Source organism: Lepidochelys kempii, chromosome 2, assembly GCF_965140265.1.
Source record: "Lepidochelys kempii isolate rLepKem1 chromosome 2, rLepKem1.hap2, whole genome shotgun sequence".
NCBI lineage: Eukaryota > Metazoa > Chordata > Testudines > Cheloniidae > Lepidochelys > Lepidochelys kempii.
This window is the reverse complement of record NC_133257.1, coordinates 82,748,518-82,766,814: the sequence shown is the minus strand read 5'-3', so window position 1 is coordinate 82,766,814 and position 18,297 is coordinate 82,748,518. Positions and strand designations below refer to the sequence as shown.

The following is an 18,297-nucleotide window of genomic DNA, read 5'->3' as shown; positions in this document are numbered from 1 at the left end:
CTTTGGTCTGGTAATCAGAGCTTTGACGTTACTTGGAATGCAGTAAAACCACCTGCTTGTAATAAAGTTTAATTATTTGGAGGACAGATAACAGAACTGTAGCTGTTTAACTGGAAAATTGAGAGAGGAGATTTATTTCACCTACCTGCATTATTTTATTCTCACTGAGTTGTGGTAGTCAGAGTCCTGTTGTACATTTCTGTAAATAAATTAGCATTCATTTTTTTTTTTTTTTTGAGATCTTTAGAACACATGTGATTCCTTTGACAGTTTTGTGAGGGCATCTAGCGGTGTAAATATAATTAAACTTTAATTGGTATAGAAACCAAACAATTTTTTAAAAGACATTTATGACTAAACCTTCCATTAACACCACATACAAAGATTCCAGCAAGACCTGTCTTTCCCCCAAAGATTTAGAATGGAGCATGTTTGCAAAGAGAATCTGCTGCCGCACAGATCACTCTGATGTGATGTGTATGGTACAGAAACTGATGAGGAGAAAGAAAACACTTAAGGAGCCTCCAGAAACTTTCCCCCCTTTGTTTAATAAGATGAGGATGTAGTGATCATTTTGTCACCAGAACTTTCAAGAATTTTTGGGACATCTTGCTGTGGCTTTGCTGATGGTCAGTTGTCTATAGAATATTTATTTGTTGACATTATGGAGTTACATAAGAGAGGGAAGGTAGTCCTCCCCATAAACAGTGGCTTAATTGATCTTGCTCAGGAAATCTGGCATTATCTCTACTGCATTGATGTGACTCAGGTCTGACATATTCACTACCTTCACAGGCATCCAGCTCCAGACTCTTTGCATTGTGTGCAGTGGAGAGAGCATGGGTGGGGGAAGAGAGCTTTTCGGTTAATTCCCCAGGAGGTGAATAGCAAGAAGATAGATTACCATGGTGAAAGGTGTGATCATTGAAGTGCATATTGCCAATATCTGCTTTGTATTAGGAAGTGAAGGTTCTAAACATGGAAAAGTTTTTTCAGATTATTTCGTGTCGCATTTGAGGAAGGAAAGTAAGTCTGCTGAGTGAGAGGGTTAATGTGTGCCCCAGCACTCACTGAGAACTGTTTACAACTCTTACATTGGGTCCCAGTACAGTGTTGCTGCAATCATGTGACATCATTCTCTTCTTATAGAATTCCAGCCTTTCTCCTGTAATGTAAGCAAAAGATACAGATTTACCCTTCAAAGGGTTTGATCTTTTTTGTAGTAATTACTGATACCCATTTGCCCATTGGATGTAAGTGAATCAAGGGATATTTTTAGATAGAGGGAGAAAGTAGGTGTTTTCCCATTCATACACTTTCTTTGGTATAGCTTTTTAAAAAGGTTAAGTGGAAAATAGAAAAAATATTCCAGTACTGTTAATAAGGTCACGAAAGCAGCTGAAGTAAAAACTGCCAGTCTGTCATTAATTTTCACCATGATTATCAAAAATCTCAGAAATGCACATGATCTTACATTTAAATTCTGCAGTACCATTGTAAAATAGAGGTAATTAAAGATGAGGTGGTATTTATTCCAAATTGTGGATTTCTTGCTCTTGAAAGAGTAAGTTTGCTTGCAGAAAAAAAATCTATTCTTTCAAAATGCACTAAAATAAAAAAAGACAAACAATATGAATTTTTGTAGGTCACATGCAGTGTATTGTTTATAGATTCTTTGGGTCCTAACTAACTTTTGAATAGGCTTTGTGCTTATTTTTACATTATTTTTTTGCAAACACAGCTATTGGTGTTGTAACTACACATTGTCATTTTTTGTCGTATATTTGTGGATAGAATGAAACGAACTGATTAAACTCATGGATAGAATCGCAGAAACAAGAATAAAGAGACTAGCAGGCTACTGAGAGTAAATTGTCTGCTTTTCCCAGACTGTGCAAGCCTGATGAAGAAGTGTGTGCAGTGCCGGGCAGTGGTTGAGCGGAGAGTGCCTTTCATTATGTGTTGCGGAGGGAAAGGTACAGAAGATACCACTGATGACATTTGTGAGTGTTTTTCTTTTTTCTCTAATACTTCCATTCTCCTTTCATTGGAAAAAAAAAAAAAAAAGGGGGATTGACCATATATCCCTCACATCATCCGTTTGAAGAAAAGTTTTAAAGAAAGTAGTTTTGTGTCAGCCTTCCACCTACTGTTTGTACTCACTATATGGGATAGTGGTAGATGCTGTTGTAGCATAGACCATGTCTGAAAAGGGCTGTTTCAATATCCAAGAAGCATGATACCAGAAGCTGAAACATTGTAAGTGTGTATATATGTCAGTGATGATTTGAACCCTTCTCTTTAACTTCCAGAACTTCATGGCATTATAGCCATGTGACACATGGAGCAAAGTCTAAGAATTGCCAGTGAATATAATTGAAATACACAAATAAACTTACGCACATGGCCCCACACGAATTACAAATTTTAGCTTGACTTCTTGGCCTCTTTGACTAATTAGAGGAGTCCCAGTAGAAGTGGGAAATAGAACATTTTGTCTAGAATAAAACTGGCCAAATAATTTGTGATGTCAGAATTATTCAGTGAGTTCTGCCTTTTTCTGTTTGACTAATTCTTAAACAGTTTATAATTTTCTTGAATTTATTAAATTGTTCTGAGTTATTTCAAGTTACATGAATAATTTTTTGTAGTGTGTGTCTGTGTGTGGTTCATTTTATACTTGAAATTTGAGCTGTTGGTTAATTTAAATTGGAATAGCTACATGATATATTTGATCCCTGACGGGATGAGTATAACTCAGAATCACATTTCCAATGTGAACATTCAAGTTTAAAAATTCAAAATTTGCCTTTTGAAACTTTCCACTTTAAACTTGCTGTTTCTGTCAGTAAACTTGATTCCTGAACATTCACAAAGTGAATATGAAATAAGTGGAAACATAGCCAAACCAAGTTTTTTCAACAATTTGGACAAATATTTGCATGATATTTTTAGCAGTATTGATTCAGTCCCAGTCTGGAATTACCAAACAATGTAGCAATAGACACTAGGATTTTTTGCCCAAGAATTTTCACCAGTGGAGCATCACTTGTGGTTAGCAACCATGAAGGCATTCATATAGACGGGGCTCCAGGTAGTTGCTAGCATTTTAACTGCCACAGTGAGGGAAATATTTGTCAAAAACTGTAATTAAAGCTTCCCAGTAAATTCTTTTAGTTCAGGAATGGAATTCTAGTGAGTCATAATAAATATAATTTGATTATCAAAATATATTTGTTAGAAATAATGCTTCAATAATTCAGATAAATGGAAATAGTATTTTTGTGATTAGCAGACAAAAGTAATTATTCTTTATGTTGTAAGTGCTGCATAACGTGTTCTAGGCTTTTAATATTACTCTCCTCTGCATTTTAGCAAGTGGAAACATTCCAGTTTTACAGAAAGACAAGGACAACACCAATGTCAATGCAGATGTACAGAAGCTGCAGCAGCAGTTACAAGACATAAAGGAACAGGTAAAAGTGCCACATGTTCCTTTATATTGAACACCAAAACAAAATAAGGGAAATCTGTTTAAACTCTTCAGTTCTTATTTTTTGATTAATTAATCAAAGCCATTTTTGTTCTATGAAGTAAAGATGAGCTCTAGTGTGGCTAAAGGTTTTTTGTGACTTATCTGACTTTATGCATACAGTGTTCTTAATGACATTTCATTTCTTGACCCACCTATTTTAGTGTAACTGAACGGGCATACGTGACCCAAACAATAAATATAGGAATGAAGGGAGGCAAGGAATATTAACTCTATCTTTTGATCTCATAACGATGTACAGTGAAGATATTTTTTTCAAAGAACTTCATTAAATATGGGCATTTTTCTTCACAAAACTGTACGCACTGAGCTGATGCAGGAGTTGTGAGCCTGCCTATTCAGTAACAAACCACTTTTGAACACAAGTTGGCAGTTAGGGGGGATGTGCAGTCCCAATGCATTAGCATGCTCAAATGAGAATTATATTTATATATGGCTACAATATGAAATATTGATAGGTGTAAAACATTGCATACATAATTTTGAGATGCAGTAATTATAAATCTTTTATTATATAGATTTTACAATATCTTAAATATAAGGCTTTTTAAATTCTGTGCTTGGAAAAGGAGGAAAATTATAAAAATCTTGGATAGATTTAGCCTTTCAAAAGAAAAATTAAATATGGATGTCTTTGCAAGTGTTAAATAGTGCTAAAATAGTGACCTACAACCCCAATCTTGTTTTTTAAATTACTTAATGTGAAATGATTCAGACAAGCAACAACTATTCTCTTTGTCTTCTGTAATATGCAAAAGCCAAAAATCTCTTAACTCCAGGTGTTAATATTTTGTACAGAATAGATTAAATATTTATTAACATGGAGAACAAATATTTTGTGTGGTGAATTATTAAATTTTTCCCCCTTCTCTCCCTTTAAAGTCCCTCCCAAAAATTGTTTTTCTTCCTGTCTGTTGGGATCATGCAACATTATGTGTCCTGAACCATTGCCCGCCTTCAGCTACACTGCAATTTTTGTATGTCTATATACCTTTGCTGGGAAGCATGCTCAGCAGCAGTGGAGATTTACCTTTAAAGATGTACTGTCCTACATTTGTCACAGTTGAAATGTTTTGGTGAATAGAAGAGACTGATGAGAACTTAATTCACATTTAAATTGTCTTTTTATCTCTTGTGGATTTAGAGTAGTGTATAATGCTTCAAAGATGGCTGGTATCTGAGCTAATCCAGACAGCCCTACCTGAAAGTTCAGAGAGAAGATTTTGAATCACCTAGTTCTGGGCCACATCTGTAAATGCCTTTGAAAATTTGAGACCTGATGTACTGTCATATGTTAATGTGACGGGGTTGGGACTCACCACCACAGCGCCTCCTGCTGTTCACTCTGGAAATTAGCTCAGTTCATGCGGAGCACCCTCTGCTGGTGGTGTCCTGTCTGTCTCTGACCCTAGATTGGAGTCTCGACCCACATTGCTCCCAGCTTGCGGCGTCCTCTTCAGGACGCTCCCCTCTGGCAGTGCCCACTGCTCTGGTCTCACTCCCTTCCGGGGGTTTGGTGTTATCAGCAGTCCTTCTCTTCACCCCAGCCACAATGGCCAACCACACCCCAAAGTCTGACCCCTTTTGGCAGGGGTCCAGTGCAATCCGTGATGGCCACTCCTAACAGCCAGGTGGAAGTGCAAGGGGGAAGGGGGGACCCAGGCCCGCCCTCTACTCTGGGTCCCAACCCAGGGACCATTTGGTGGCAGCCTTCCTGCCTGCCCTCCTTCTCTCCCTTTGTCCGTCTCTCTTCCTGGGCCGTTTCCCCTTCGGCCCCTTTGCACTGACTAGGCCCTTTTTCTCAGGGTCCACAGCCCGGCAGGTACCGGGCGGGAGTTCCCTTCTGCTCCCCCTGCCTGCCCAGCACTGCACTGTCCCTGGTGCTAGTCTCCTCACGCAGGAGAGAGACCTTCACCCTCTGAAGGCCTGGGAGAGACCACCTGCTCCCTTCCTGGGCAGCCTTTATATAGGGCCTAGCCTACCCCTGATTAGCTCTCTAACAGGCCCTCCCTGATCGGCTGCCGCCTTGCGCAGCCGCTCTGGCCTGTTGAAGCCCAATCTGGCATGGGGGTGGGACACCATCCCACCACAGTTAACCTCAGAGACAAACCTATCAATAATTGTTACCCTCACCCTGGCAACTGGCTGAGACCCTCATTATTGAAAATCTTTGTTCAACTCAAAGCAGTTTCCAACCTAATCTCTGTCTGTATAAGGACAGGTAGACTAAAAAACTATACTTCTTTCTCACCAATAACATTTGAGGCTATTAACTCTGAAAATGTTTTCAAAAATCTGCTGATTATTTTTCTTTTTAATTTCATTCATTTTGGACAGTAAGAATACATTTAGTTTGTTTTTACTTTCTGGTTCTTGAGCAGTAAAGTGTTCCAAATTACAAATGTGAAGTTTAAATTCAAAAATCTGTTTAATTGGAAGTGTAAAAAAAAAAAAAAAAAACCATGAAAACTCTTCTACAGAGCTTAAGGTTATAAAAATATTTCTGCAGAAATTTAAATGCTTTATTTAAATTAATGTGAGTTGATTCCAGCAATGAATAGATGTGTGTACTGGTGTGAGCACAACTGTTCAATTTTTTTTAAAAATTTCCCCTTCAGTGATTATATCTCAGTTTTTTACTTCAAATATTGTATTCAGAAGCGGTATTCCAAAACACACATTAGTCCCTACCATCCTCTGTATTTCTTTTCACACATCTTAAGAAAAGATTTTACATCACCAGGAAGTTCAGATGCATTTATCAGTGAGAGTAGAACAGTGTCTTATTTTGTTGGGTTGATTTTCTACTTTTCTGGTCATCAAAAAGTTGACAGTGTTTAACAAAAATAAAATCTTCTTAATTTTTAATATTCTCTGTTGCCTGGATTTTTGCAGTACATTTACTGCCCAGTACTCTATTTTTAGGCTGATATTAAAATATGGTCACTTAACTATTCTCTTTGCTCCTCAGCAGGATGTTTTTGACCGTATCCTAATTGACTGCCATGTCAAGTAGTTACTTTGTTGAAATGATTCTGCTTGAAATCTAGCTTGTCTGAAATTGTAATTTGTTTCTTAGGGAACTGGCTGAACCTGTCTTGTTTGGAATCTTTTAATTTGTCTTCTAGGTGACTTTTCTGTATACTGTTGTGAGAGGGGCTAATGGGTGGCGGATTCTAGTTAATTGCTATTTTTCATAAAAAAAGATTCTTCAGTTGTACCTTAAATATGTGCCTAAAGTTATACCCAGAGTTCCATTTTAAACATTTTTTTTCATTTTCTGCTTTAAAGCTGCACTCCTAATGTGACATTCAGTATTCGTGTGTTCTTAAAACTTCTTATTTGTTCTTTTCAGCAGGTATACCTACGTTTCAACTCATGTCTTCAATGATAATCTAATACATTAGTGCAGCAACCTTTTAAAACAATTTCTGGTGCCAAGCAGAAGCGAGGCCTGATGTCAGCAAAGTCCACACAAGATGACCACATCATTCTTCAGGGATTCCCTGAATGTGAACCATCTTTGACTGTGATTGCAGTTCCCGCCACCACATTTCATACGTAATCACCCTCATCTGTCTGTAATAAATACCTTATATATGTTCCTTCACCATACGTATGTCATTTCTTTTTATTTAAAATTAAAGTTTTGTAATGTCACTGTGCACCTGTATCTTGTGCCTGGAAACATACTGTCATCAGTAATAAAAGATTGTTATAGGTTCTAATATGACACCCATATCAGACAAAAACTAAAATATTCTGCTAAAATTGACTTATTTGCAATATCATACCTGAGTGACAATCTCATGTTATTGCTAAGACCTTTCCATACTATCTTAACTCTGTCTCTGGATTACACCTGATTAGAACTGACTGGGTGCCTTTATGGTGGTATTTCAGAAGCAAGAATACATAATATATAAAAAGAAATCAAATACTTTCTCCAGGCACAGAATTTTCATTTGTTTCCCCCAAAAGATCTCCAGCTAATTTATTCATATAGGGTTGAGGTGATAGACATCGAATTTTGGTGCCAAAGCATGAGGCCAAATTAAAAGTATAGTCAAAATATCTGCCATTTGTTTGCTGCTGTTCTTGTTACAAAGCAGGGTGTAAGTCACCGATAGTCATGTAACTAGAGTACAGTTGGAGAGCAGGCAGGTAGGTTGATTGTTCTGTGCAAAGTTACTTAAAGCTGCTGCCATGTAAAGGTAAATAAACTAAACCATGTATGACACTGAAACGAAACTGGTCTCTACAATAAATATTCACCGTTTTTATGATAAGCAGGAAGAATCTGGATGATCTGCTCGTGCTGCCATACAATTGAAGAAAGACCTATTTTCTGATTTGAGATACCACCAGGGAATTTCTTCTAAATTGTGTGCGGCAATGAAATGAGTAAACAAAATAAAACAAAATTTTTACCCCCATTGCTTAGGCTGAATGCACTTTTATAGAGTCCTATCATGTGCATATATATTTGCAAATTACTCTGTAGTATATTGGAGAGAAACAGATTTTTTGTTCTAATTGTAAGATATATAGTCAGACCCCAAAGCAAACTATAGGGGTAAAGAACATACAGTGAGAAGGACTTGAATTCTGTTCTTGCAAGATGAAATTTAGGGTTTACACCCTGTATCCCTTCTAAAAGGGATACTTTAGGACTATTAAATTATGTACCGTCACCACAGGAAAGCTATTTCATGTTAATAAGTAATTAATGAAGAATTTCCCCATACTTCGGATTTTACAATACTATTAATTATAAGAATGATACTTAGTTGTACCAGGTGAGGATTTGGCTTGGGTGAGGAAGAGGGTGGATGGACTGATTTACAATCAGTCCCTTGCCGTGCTTTAGTGGAAGAAAATTACATACATTTTGAATTATTGAAAATCATGAATAGATATGGTGATGCCATACTATCCCTGACAACATTTGAATATGAAATATGCTTGTTGAGAATGTATAATTTTTTATAATTGCAAATTCATTCAAAAAGTTCAAGGTCTTATCTGGCAGAGGATGTGTCAACACTGCAATAAAAAACCTCTGGCATGAATCTCAGAGCTCAGGTCTCATTGCTCATTAGGCTGGGGCTGCAGGGCTAAAAAACTGCAGTTAGGTGTTTGGGTTTGGGCTGGGACCTGGACACTGAGACCTACCAGAGGGTTTCAGAGCCTGGGTTCCAGCCTGAGCCCTACACTGTAATTTTTAGCCCAGCGAGTCTGAATTCACTGACCCAGGCCAGTCCTGGCTATGCCACAGGTTTCTTACTTCAGTGTAGCTCTACCCAGAAGATACCTTCTGGCAGCTCCTTAGATACGGTGATTTCACACGGATTGAAATAAGAGATAATTGGCCAAATTCTGATTTTAAACTCTGTGTAAACATGTTGAAGTCATGAGCCGTGATAACCAGGAGTTTACTAAACAATGTTTGTCCCTGCATTTAGTTGATTGCATAGAAGGCATGCCTTAAATTTTACATTTCATTGTGTGGACACTACTCTGGATATGTACACCTTTCCCTGGTGTAACACTACTTTGGTAAACCTGCAGTGATTTAAAGAGTAGATCAGAAAAAACAGTGCACAAGTGCAAGGTGATGGTGAAATAAATTTGTATTTGAAATGTGGGCCACAGTTAATAAGGGTCCAATTATACATGGTTTATAAAGGGTTTACAACATCTGTTCAGTTATAAGCATGTTACAGACATTAGTATGTGTCTCAGGTGGTTATAAGTACACTATAGATGTCAGTTTAAGAACATGAGTAGAAACTCCTCAGTAGACACAAGTTGTGGTTATAAGCAACCTGTTGATCTAACAATCTGTAACGATCGATTATTTATTAAAAATCTATTTATATATTACCCCTTTCTAAACCATTTATAAATGAAACTTTAATGTGATTATGGTGAAGGAACAAACATGTGCCTTGTAGTTGAATTTTTGCATATGATATAGGTGGAGGACACTGCAGGCACAGTCAAGGATGGTTCTCTAAGGGACAAACTTTCATGGTGAACAGTTGTAAGAGATCCTTTTGGGTATTGGTCTCACTTTATGTTCAATAGTAAAAACTGGTTTTAAAGGGTTGCTGTGTGGATCTGAGTTAGGGGTAAAAAGCTCAGATAAGTTGAGCAGCCCTCCATTGAAACATTACATTTTCACAGATGTTATCTGTATTTCTAAAAAACAGAACACATGCAGGATATGGTCCTATGCAAGTAATGATTATTCCTTTACAAGTAACATTGAAAGTACAGAATTAAAGCATACATTGGAGTACACCAGTTCCTTTTCTTCAAAAAGCTGGTACCTTACCTGTTGTTGGTAAAGCTTCTGAAAATATTGAGTTACTTAAGATTCCAAATCAGTGAGCAAATTACTTCCAAGAAGAAAATTGAAAGTCAGTTCACATCTATGGTGTTTAGCATGTATGTTGGGACTGTTAACTTTTTTTTAAAGTAAAACCATATTCATACTATTTCTGGGTCCAAGAGGTGTTTGGGGTGCGTGTGTGTGTGTGAGAGAGAGAGGGGTAAATGTGTAGGTAGAAATTTGAGGCATGGGTGGTAAATAATTTGTTCATTGAATTACATACATAAATGTCTGTGCTTGGTAGATTTCCCTGTTTCCTTAATATTGTATAAAGGAAACCAAAGGGGGATGCAGCTGAAAATTGCTTATTTACTCTGCTGTGAATTTAAATGATGCCATCAGATTTGTGTAGAAAGCTACTGTGGGGTTGGTTTTCTCATTTTGTGGAGGAGGAGTTGAAAAAATTCACTTGTTATCCCTTCATGAAACATATTTTAAACTGAGGATTAAATTAAATAGTGAATTTTCTATTTTGTATTTAATGTCAAAAGGCAGGTTATTGAATCTGTTGTCATTCTGTGGCTTGGTTTCTCTATCGCAGTGATCTCTGTTCACTCAACAGTTGCATATATTAAATTTTCTACAATTAATAGAATGCATACTTGATACTTTTTTCTCACCATTGCTCTCCCCTACCTAACTTGTCAAAATCTTTTACAGACCATGTGCCCGGTTTGTTTGGATCGTCTGAAGAATATGATCTTTCTCTGTGGCCACGGAACATGTCAGCTTTGTGGAGACCGAATGAGTGAATGCCCTATATGCCGCAAGGCTATAGAACGAAGAATCCTTTTGTATTAAACAATAAAACCAAGTATCATCTGTAGCTTATCAAATTGTCAGTACATTTTGGTCATCAAATCTCTGTAAGTTTGAAAGGCAGTTTAAGGTTCTAATGAAAACATTTCTAATACTGCAATACATATGTGCTATGTTGTAATTGCTTAAAGACTAAACACACCAGAAAAGAAAACAGTATTTGAACAGTCAACTTTTAGTTGTACTATCAAGAGACAGCTAAGATAAGGCTAACTTAATAAAGCAAGTCTTTCCCCTCCCCACCCCATTAAAGCACCAAGTGTAAAGGGACAATCCTGATTTTCTGTTTTGGTATCTTTAAAGTTTTTATATGTATGTATGGACTTTAATATCAGCCATCAAGTAATGTAGATTTTGTACTGCCAGTTGCTTTCACATATTTATTTTTTTAGCTCAAGTTTGACACCTCTTTAGCGTCTGCTTAATTGTCAAATGACAGAGAAAGTTATGCCTCATAGTACTATTGTCTTGAAAGGTACAGTAATGCAAAATCAGCACAATATATCCAAGTAGTATTCAGGACCATACCATTCCTATAAGATGACATCAAAATATAACCACGTGGATAACTTTGACTGTAATGTGCCCTACGTGCTCAGTGTGGGTTTAGAGGAGAATGTCAGTGGAAAGAAACACAAGTTTGCTTTAGGAATGTTATGCCCCCAAACCTGTACTTCAGTCTGACAGAATCAAATTAAACTAAATAAGGAACTTCTTAATCCTGTCAACAAAAAAAACTAATATATAGAATTGTGAGTGGAGAGTACTGATTGTTTTTCTTTACAAGGTATTTGAAAAATAAGTGTAGATCAGTTATCAATTTCACACCTAAAGAGTGTAGTTGATTAAAATATTTGGGGAACAAGTGTATAACCAGAGAGTAGGGAAATTATGGGTCTCATGATCTAAGGAAACTGGGTGATATATTTTTCCTTTGGATTCTGTAGAAATCAACTGTTCTTTAAATCATCTTTTCTGTTGCGGACTATGCATTTTTTACATAAATCAGTATGGTCTTCTATTAAACCAGTCTTACAGAATAAATATAGGGAAACAATAGTAACAGCAAAGGAGGTAAACTATATATTGCCCATTCATCTCAATGGAGTATTAATTTCAAATCCCAGCAGTGACCATTTAATAGCTAATATTAAGCAAGGGAGTGGTGATAAGTCAGTGGGTTTCCTGACACATGGATAGGTTACTTGAAACTGGTTGTCGGAGTTAGCTAGGATTTGTATTGCACTTATAGATGCTCTTGGCTTTTTGACTACTACCAGCAGCTCCAAAACATGAGTAAGAGCACAATCCAAATGTTCTTCAGGCTTTGATGGTGGGACTGCAGTCAGGATTTCAGGAAAGGAGTTAAATTTGGAGCTCTTACAGCCAAATGATGGCATATAAAAGCAATTCAGCAGTTACCTGAATTACTGATTGAATAGAATATGAAATCAGTGCTTGTTGTCTTTTAGCCTTGATTTGGACAATTTCTTTCAAGGATTGTGAAATACACAGTGGATTCAGTTAGGTGCCTTACTTGCAGCTAACACTGGTCTCCTTCATTTAACTCCTGTTACACATGGCAGGGACATGAAAGTGGGAATTGGTCTGGGGAAGATCCAGGTGAGAATGAAGTGATTCATAGTCAGCATTCTTCACCTGGAAAATCACGTGCTTACACAATGCATGATCTTCTGAAGTGTGTGATAAGCTTGTGTTGATCTTTGGAATTCTGCACACTTCAGCCAAAATCTCAGAAGAATTTATCAATGCTTTTTAAGTGTTGATCATGTAGTTAGAACACCTGTATGGTAGAAGGAAACTCTACAGTGGTTTCTTAGAAAATCAATACATAATGCATTAGCTGACAAAACAGTCCATGCCCCAAAATTTCTGATCCAACAGGTAGAGATGTTTCTTGCTCTTTTTAACTCAATCCAATCCAGTATTCTTTGTTCTGATGTTCCAGCAGTCATATATATATATATCATATCTCACTCTGTGTTTGGTCATCTACAAAGCTTTCTGCTTTGCCTGGTGCTTTGAGTCCCTATTCTAAAATAGGCAGATCCCAGTAGCTTCTAAATAAAATCTTTGGTTGTCAGTAAATCTTGTCCTCAGTTTAGCAGTCCCACAACTGGTTTAATTGCTTTAGCTCTAGGAATTTTATATACTTTTGGAGTTGCAGCCTGGTTAGCTGAGGTTTCTGAATTCCAGTCTGAGAGAATTCTTACATTCTGTGTTCTTGTGTAATCAGAATAATTCTGGTATGATTTTTCCAACGTTTTTGGGGAAATGGTGTGGTAGCCCATGCTGCATACATTGCAGATTTTTTTCTCCCTTGACATAAGGGTCACCTGGCTTCTGTGGTTGGTGTTGCACAGCAGGACCCTTTGGCTTCTTGTCCCCCTGTTGGCCCTTCTCCAGAAGAACTGGTTCTGTCTAATACAGAGCAACACTGAACCCCTTGCTATGAATTTCATTCTCTTGTTTTAGGTCTCTGACATGGTTTTCTTTAACCCGGGGCAGAATCATTTTGAGCACTGTTTCGTACTTAAATTATTCAGAAAGGCCTCTCCATAAAGGCTCAGTACAAAGTACTTAATTAACAGTTAATCACCACTTCTGCACGATCTCTTGGTAAATGCAGTTCTCACTCAAAACCCCATTATGGTAGCTCAGTGCACTACTTACTACATAGCAGTCGATATTTTTATAATACTTAAGTAAATTGTGCTGGGGTTTTGTTTGCATTCAGCATTGGAACAAGCCAGTGGTAAGATCCTATTTTTTCATGCAATGTTCAGCTGTTTAAATAGTCTGAATTAAATCTTGTCTCTACTACAGTAGTGGGTGTTCTCATTTCATTGGAACCAGGATTTCACCCTCGATCATGTCTTTTGTGTCTGATCTTTTCAGGTTGTCTGAATTAATTTGATCCTGTGTTACCATCTGATGATGCAACTAATACTTGAACCGAATTTAACTGGGCATTAAGTATTTTCCTAAAGGACTAAATCAAGGCATCCAGGGGAGAGAACCGGTAGAAAAATGCTGAGCGTACTTCATCTGTGGAGAGCACAGATGTCAGGTGATAGAGGAGTTCAGTCGGATGTCAGGTGTGTAGGTGATAGAGGAGTTCAGTTCACAGTGGGCTTTATATTTTTCAACAGTTCCTCAGCTACAAAACTATAGCTGCTGTAAGACATAAATATATAAAATCTATGGCTATGTATATAAATAAAGTGAATAAAGGTGCTGCTCCAAGAGCTGTCCTTTCCACACCATGGTCCCTGGTTTGTCCCCATCAACACATTCAGACCTCTCACTATATATTTCTTTTTTTGTATTCAACTTGGTTGAGCAGTGTTGACATGCATGATTCCATGTCAAAAATTTAACTGGATATTATCACAAAGTCAAGCCAAATAGTTTAATTAGACAACTGCTTTTTTAAAATAAGTAATTAAGCAGTTTAACTTTGTAGCACTTATTGTTTAAGGTGCTAGTATTGGCATTCTGTTTACAGGTGAGAGTTTATCCCAATTGACATTATGAAGTCAGATATCGTACTTTCAATATGATTTTTAATTGATTTTAAGAAATGTTTGCCAAAACATTGTAGCATATGTAAATAGATGTTTAGACTTGTACACTATCTCTTCAGATTGTGATGTATGTTAAAGCTAAAGATTTAGGTAGCTTTGAAGAAACCAGCTGTATCAGACCATATTTATACAGTATATTCACATTACTTAGCAACAGTATATCTGCAGCCTGATATTGTCTGAAAGGCTTGCATACTTCTATATGATACCTTTTATTTTTTTTCCTGTTTTAAAACAATCATAGGCTCAGAAGATAGGTGGGGGTCATGGCAAGTAGGGAAAGATGAGGATGGGTCAGTGTATGTCTGTGAGTGAATCACTGTACAGATTTTACTGAAACCGGGAACAAGTACTCGATAAAAGAAAAAAGAATCAGTAAACAGACAATTGGATTTAATGTACGTGTTTGAGAATTTCAGATATCACTTTTCTTATTCTTAGAACAATGCCCCAATATTAAGAGTTGTTTGGGAAATGCAATTGGTTGGAGGAACTTCAATGTATTCTTGTTACACAGTCAAGAAGATATCTACATTATAGTTTATTATTTGAGTGCAAAAGTTTTTTATTATTTGGGTGTTCAAAAGTTTGCTTGAACAGCTTTCCTTTCTGTATGGTAATCAGATTAAATTAGAGATGGCTGCTATACACAATAGTATTGTAAAGGAACTATGAAGAGACCTTAATTTTAAATTTGAGGGGTCTGTACAATAAGCTAAATAGCTTAAAGATGTCAGAACTTAATCACTTAACTTTCCAGCTTTTTCCCCCCAATTATGTACCATGACTTTTCAGGCCCATTGCTTAAAGATATTGAATATCTCCTGCTCTACATTCAAGGCATTTGGCACTTTGCAGGATCTGAGTCACTGCTACATACTTTCATGTTTTGTTAAAATACTAGTTAAGTAGTTCTAGATGAGGACAAAATCCCATTTAAGAAAGAATAGGTACCCCCCCCCCCAAAAAAAAATTAAATTGGAAAGGTAATAAACACAAGTTACTTTGTAAATGTGAAAATTCCTTCAAAAACTAGTTTAACTATAAACTTTGGCCAAATTGGAATATAGAAAAATTGTGTGCCTTGTTAACATAGTCTTTAAAATGTTTTTAATCTTGTTCTAAAGATTTGTGAAACTAGCTTTTTAAAAAGAATCTGATTTGATATTGCCTTTATGTTGTGATAAGAATATTCACTGATACTGTGTAGATATTACCTAGAGATGGAGTTTTACTAAGGTATGCCCTACTTATTTATAACAGTATTACTTACAATTTATGGCTAGTGTAAACACTAAATTGTTTGAGAAAGTTACTTTGAGTTGTTGGTTTTGCTGAGCTTCTCTACAATATTGCAAATGTCAAAAGTTACATTTTGCTTTGTTAGTAGTTGCTGGTGAATTGTGTAGAGCCTGGACCATAACTTGTGTTATGAAGTTCTTACAGACCACTACAATGTTACTTTTAGTAACTCTGCCTTTTTTCTGTCAAAGTGTTCAGTTCTACAGTAATTGTTCTTTACCTTTAGAAAGGAGTGGGAGTTTTCTTAAACACTACAATTTAGTTTTGATACATCAGTTTTGGTGCCTGACTAGATGTGACATAAAGGATTATTGCTGACTGTATAAATAATGTACAGGAGGAATGTATCATTCCCCATAGTACTGTACATTCCTGTTTCCCTTCCCAAAGTTGCTGGAATTCATATACTATTTTCCTTTTACAATGCAGAATGTGTTTTGTTCACAGAGTAAAATACTGTTGTCTATAAAGTTCTATTGTGTGCCATTTTTATAGCTATAGCTGCAGTAAGTATGAGGGCTTTTTAACAACTTAAACACATTCATAAATGTTCTTCAGTGCATCTTGGAGAATATTAGAGGTTTAATGGTTGTATAGTGGCCTTGATAGAACAATTGAATTGGCAGCAGCCATAGATCCTTTACAGAATGGAAGTACATATGAATCTACAAACTGGGTTTATGCAGCATAAATGTATATGTAGCATACGTGTTGCATTTATGCCATTTATTTGTCTTTCTGTAAAGGAAAGTTAGCAGATTTAACTTTTGTTAAGTCTTGTTTATGATAACTACACCAATAGAGCAATTGTGATAGGGCCTGAGGATGGTATTCCAAATCAGACAAATCGCTGTTGGGGGAGAGGGTGGATAGAAAATTCTACATAATAACATTTTTAGTATGAAAGGAGAATCATTTTATAAACCAACTTCTCGCAAAAATTAGCTTAATAATTCAGACCTAGCAAATCTTTTTATAAACAAGTTTGCATGGCATTTCATAGTTACGAAAGTGTAAGTCTTACTCTGGGCTCCTAGAAAGTATTTTCTTTGTCCCAAGCTTAGTGATGGATGCAACTTATTCTGTAGTAGAAATGGGTTTTACTGAACCACAACAACATTTTTTGCTCTTATTAGAAAATCAACTTTGTATTTTTGGTAAATTGTAGATTTGATATGACTGTTGACTGGATTAAATTCAAGTTGTGTGTGTGTGTGAATGTAGTTGATTTCTGTACTGCAAATAGCTTTACATAATTGCATTGATTAAAACTGCTTAGCAAGACCTAAGCTTTTCAAAACAAATGCTATTGTACCGTATTGTTAATAAAACTTATGATATAATGAGTCTCATTCTGACTTTTTTAAACAAGCTTTGACTTACACTTGTTGCACTGAACTAACACCTATTAGAGGTTGTTAGAGGTTATGAGAAAGGGAGAGGCAGCTCATTTCTGCTCATTTGATTACAGCGTTCTTGAAAATCAGAAATCTTATTGGCATTAGACCCCAACAAAAAGTTAAAATTTTAAAATACTTTGAGAATGTAATCTAAGCAAATGTTTGGTATCTTTTCTGGGCTTTAGAATTTCACATAATAAAGCAGGCTAGGCACTATGGCTCTATAATAGGAAGAAAGCTCCTTGTCCAGACTGTGTTTTAAAGAACCAGAGTTGTTTAAATATACCACTGAACAGTGCATTTACAGCAACATGAAAAACATGGAGTGACTGAAATTGACTTGGAATGCACTAGAATAACATTCATATAAGTAACCATCTGGTTTGTTATATCTTCTCCTGAGTTTCTTTAGAGTGTGCCATATGCATGAGAAATAAAAGGCTTGATCATGTTCTTCATATTTTAAATCTGTGTGTAAATGCACATTTTCTGTAGCTCTTTGCACACTACGCACAGAGGCAGTAGAATTTTCATATGTTCTCCCATTTGTTTGTCATAGATGAGCTTACACAGTTTTAGCACTTTTAAGGGTGATCATTTTCATACTTCTGCCAAGTGATCAACTCAGACCTGTGCCCATGTTACAGACCTGCCTATGTAATGCAGACACTTCTGTCTATATCAAATTTCTGGAAGTTTGAGAAGCTACTGGGTATTTTGGGAGGTAAATAATGAGACAAAATCCTTCACGGCAGTTGCTTCCAGCGAACAGGTTAGCAAACGTGGAGGGTTGATCTTGGTGCACTTTCAATAACATTTTATCCCTGTTTAAAAGTTATACAGAGTTTACAGTGGCATGTCCTTGCATCGTGCTCTTCATGAGGTTGAAATAGGATCAGCGTCAGCAGCACAGTATAGCTCCCCTTCTTCCTGCCTCTGGGAAGCTATTCGCTGAGGTACACCTAAGCCATATTAGAAAACAAACGAAACAAATCCATAGGTAGTTGGCAACCAAAAACCAGTTTAATGGCAGTTAAAGTTGCGACAATAAACACCTGTCAACTCAAAACCTTAAAAGACTGGAAATCAGGGAAAAGATTTGTGCATTCCTTTGCACCTTCATATTAGCTGACCACCTGTGACAATCTGGTCAGTTGTCCTTGTAGCCAACATGGTCAAGAGTCTCAGCTGCTGAGGTGAAAATGACCAATGAAACCT

General features: G+C 36.6%; 1 protein-coding gene across 4 annotated transcripts in view; it reads left to right on the top strand.

Annotated features, from left to right (window-relative positions):
• Positions 1 to 17,022, top strand: part of MIB1 (MIB E3 ubiquitin protein ligase 1) — a 102,872-nt gene extending 85,850 nt beyond the window's left edge. For 2 of the 4 annotated variants that reach the window (XM_073331409.1, XM_073331411.1), the window contains 3 exons: positions 1,890 to 2,003; positions 3,376 to 3,476; positions 10,611 to 17,022. In XM_073331409.1, the coding sequence (XP_073187510.1) occupies positions 1,890 to 2,003; positions 3,376 to 3,476; positions 10,611 to 10,751 (356 nt within the window). In that variant the 3' untranslated portion in view covers positions 10,752 to 17,022. The other 2 variants (XM_073331410.1, XM_073331412.1) reach the window with 2 other exon arrangements.
• The last annotated feature ends 1,275 nt before the right edge of the window (positions 17,023 to 18,297 follow it).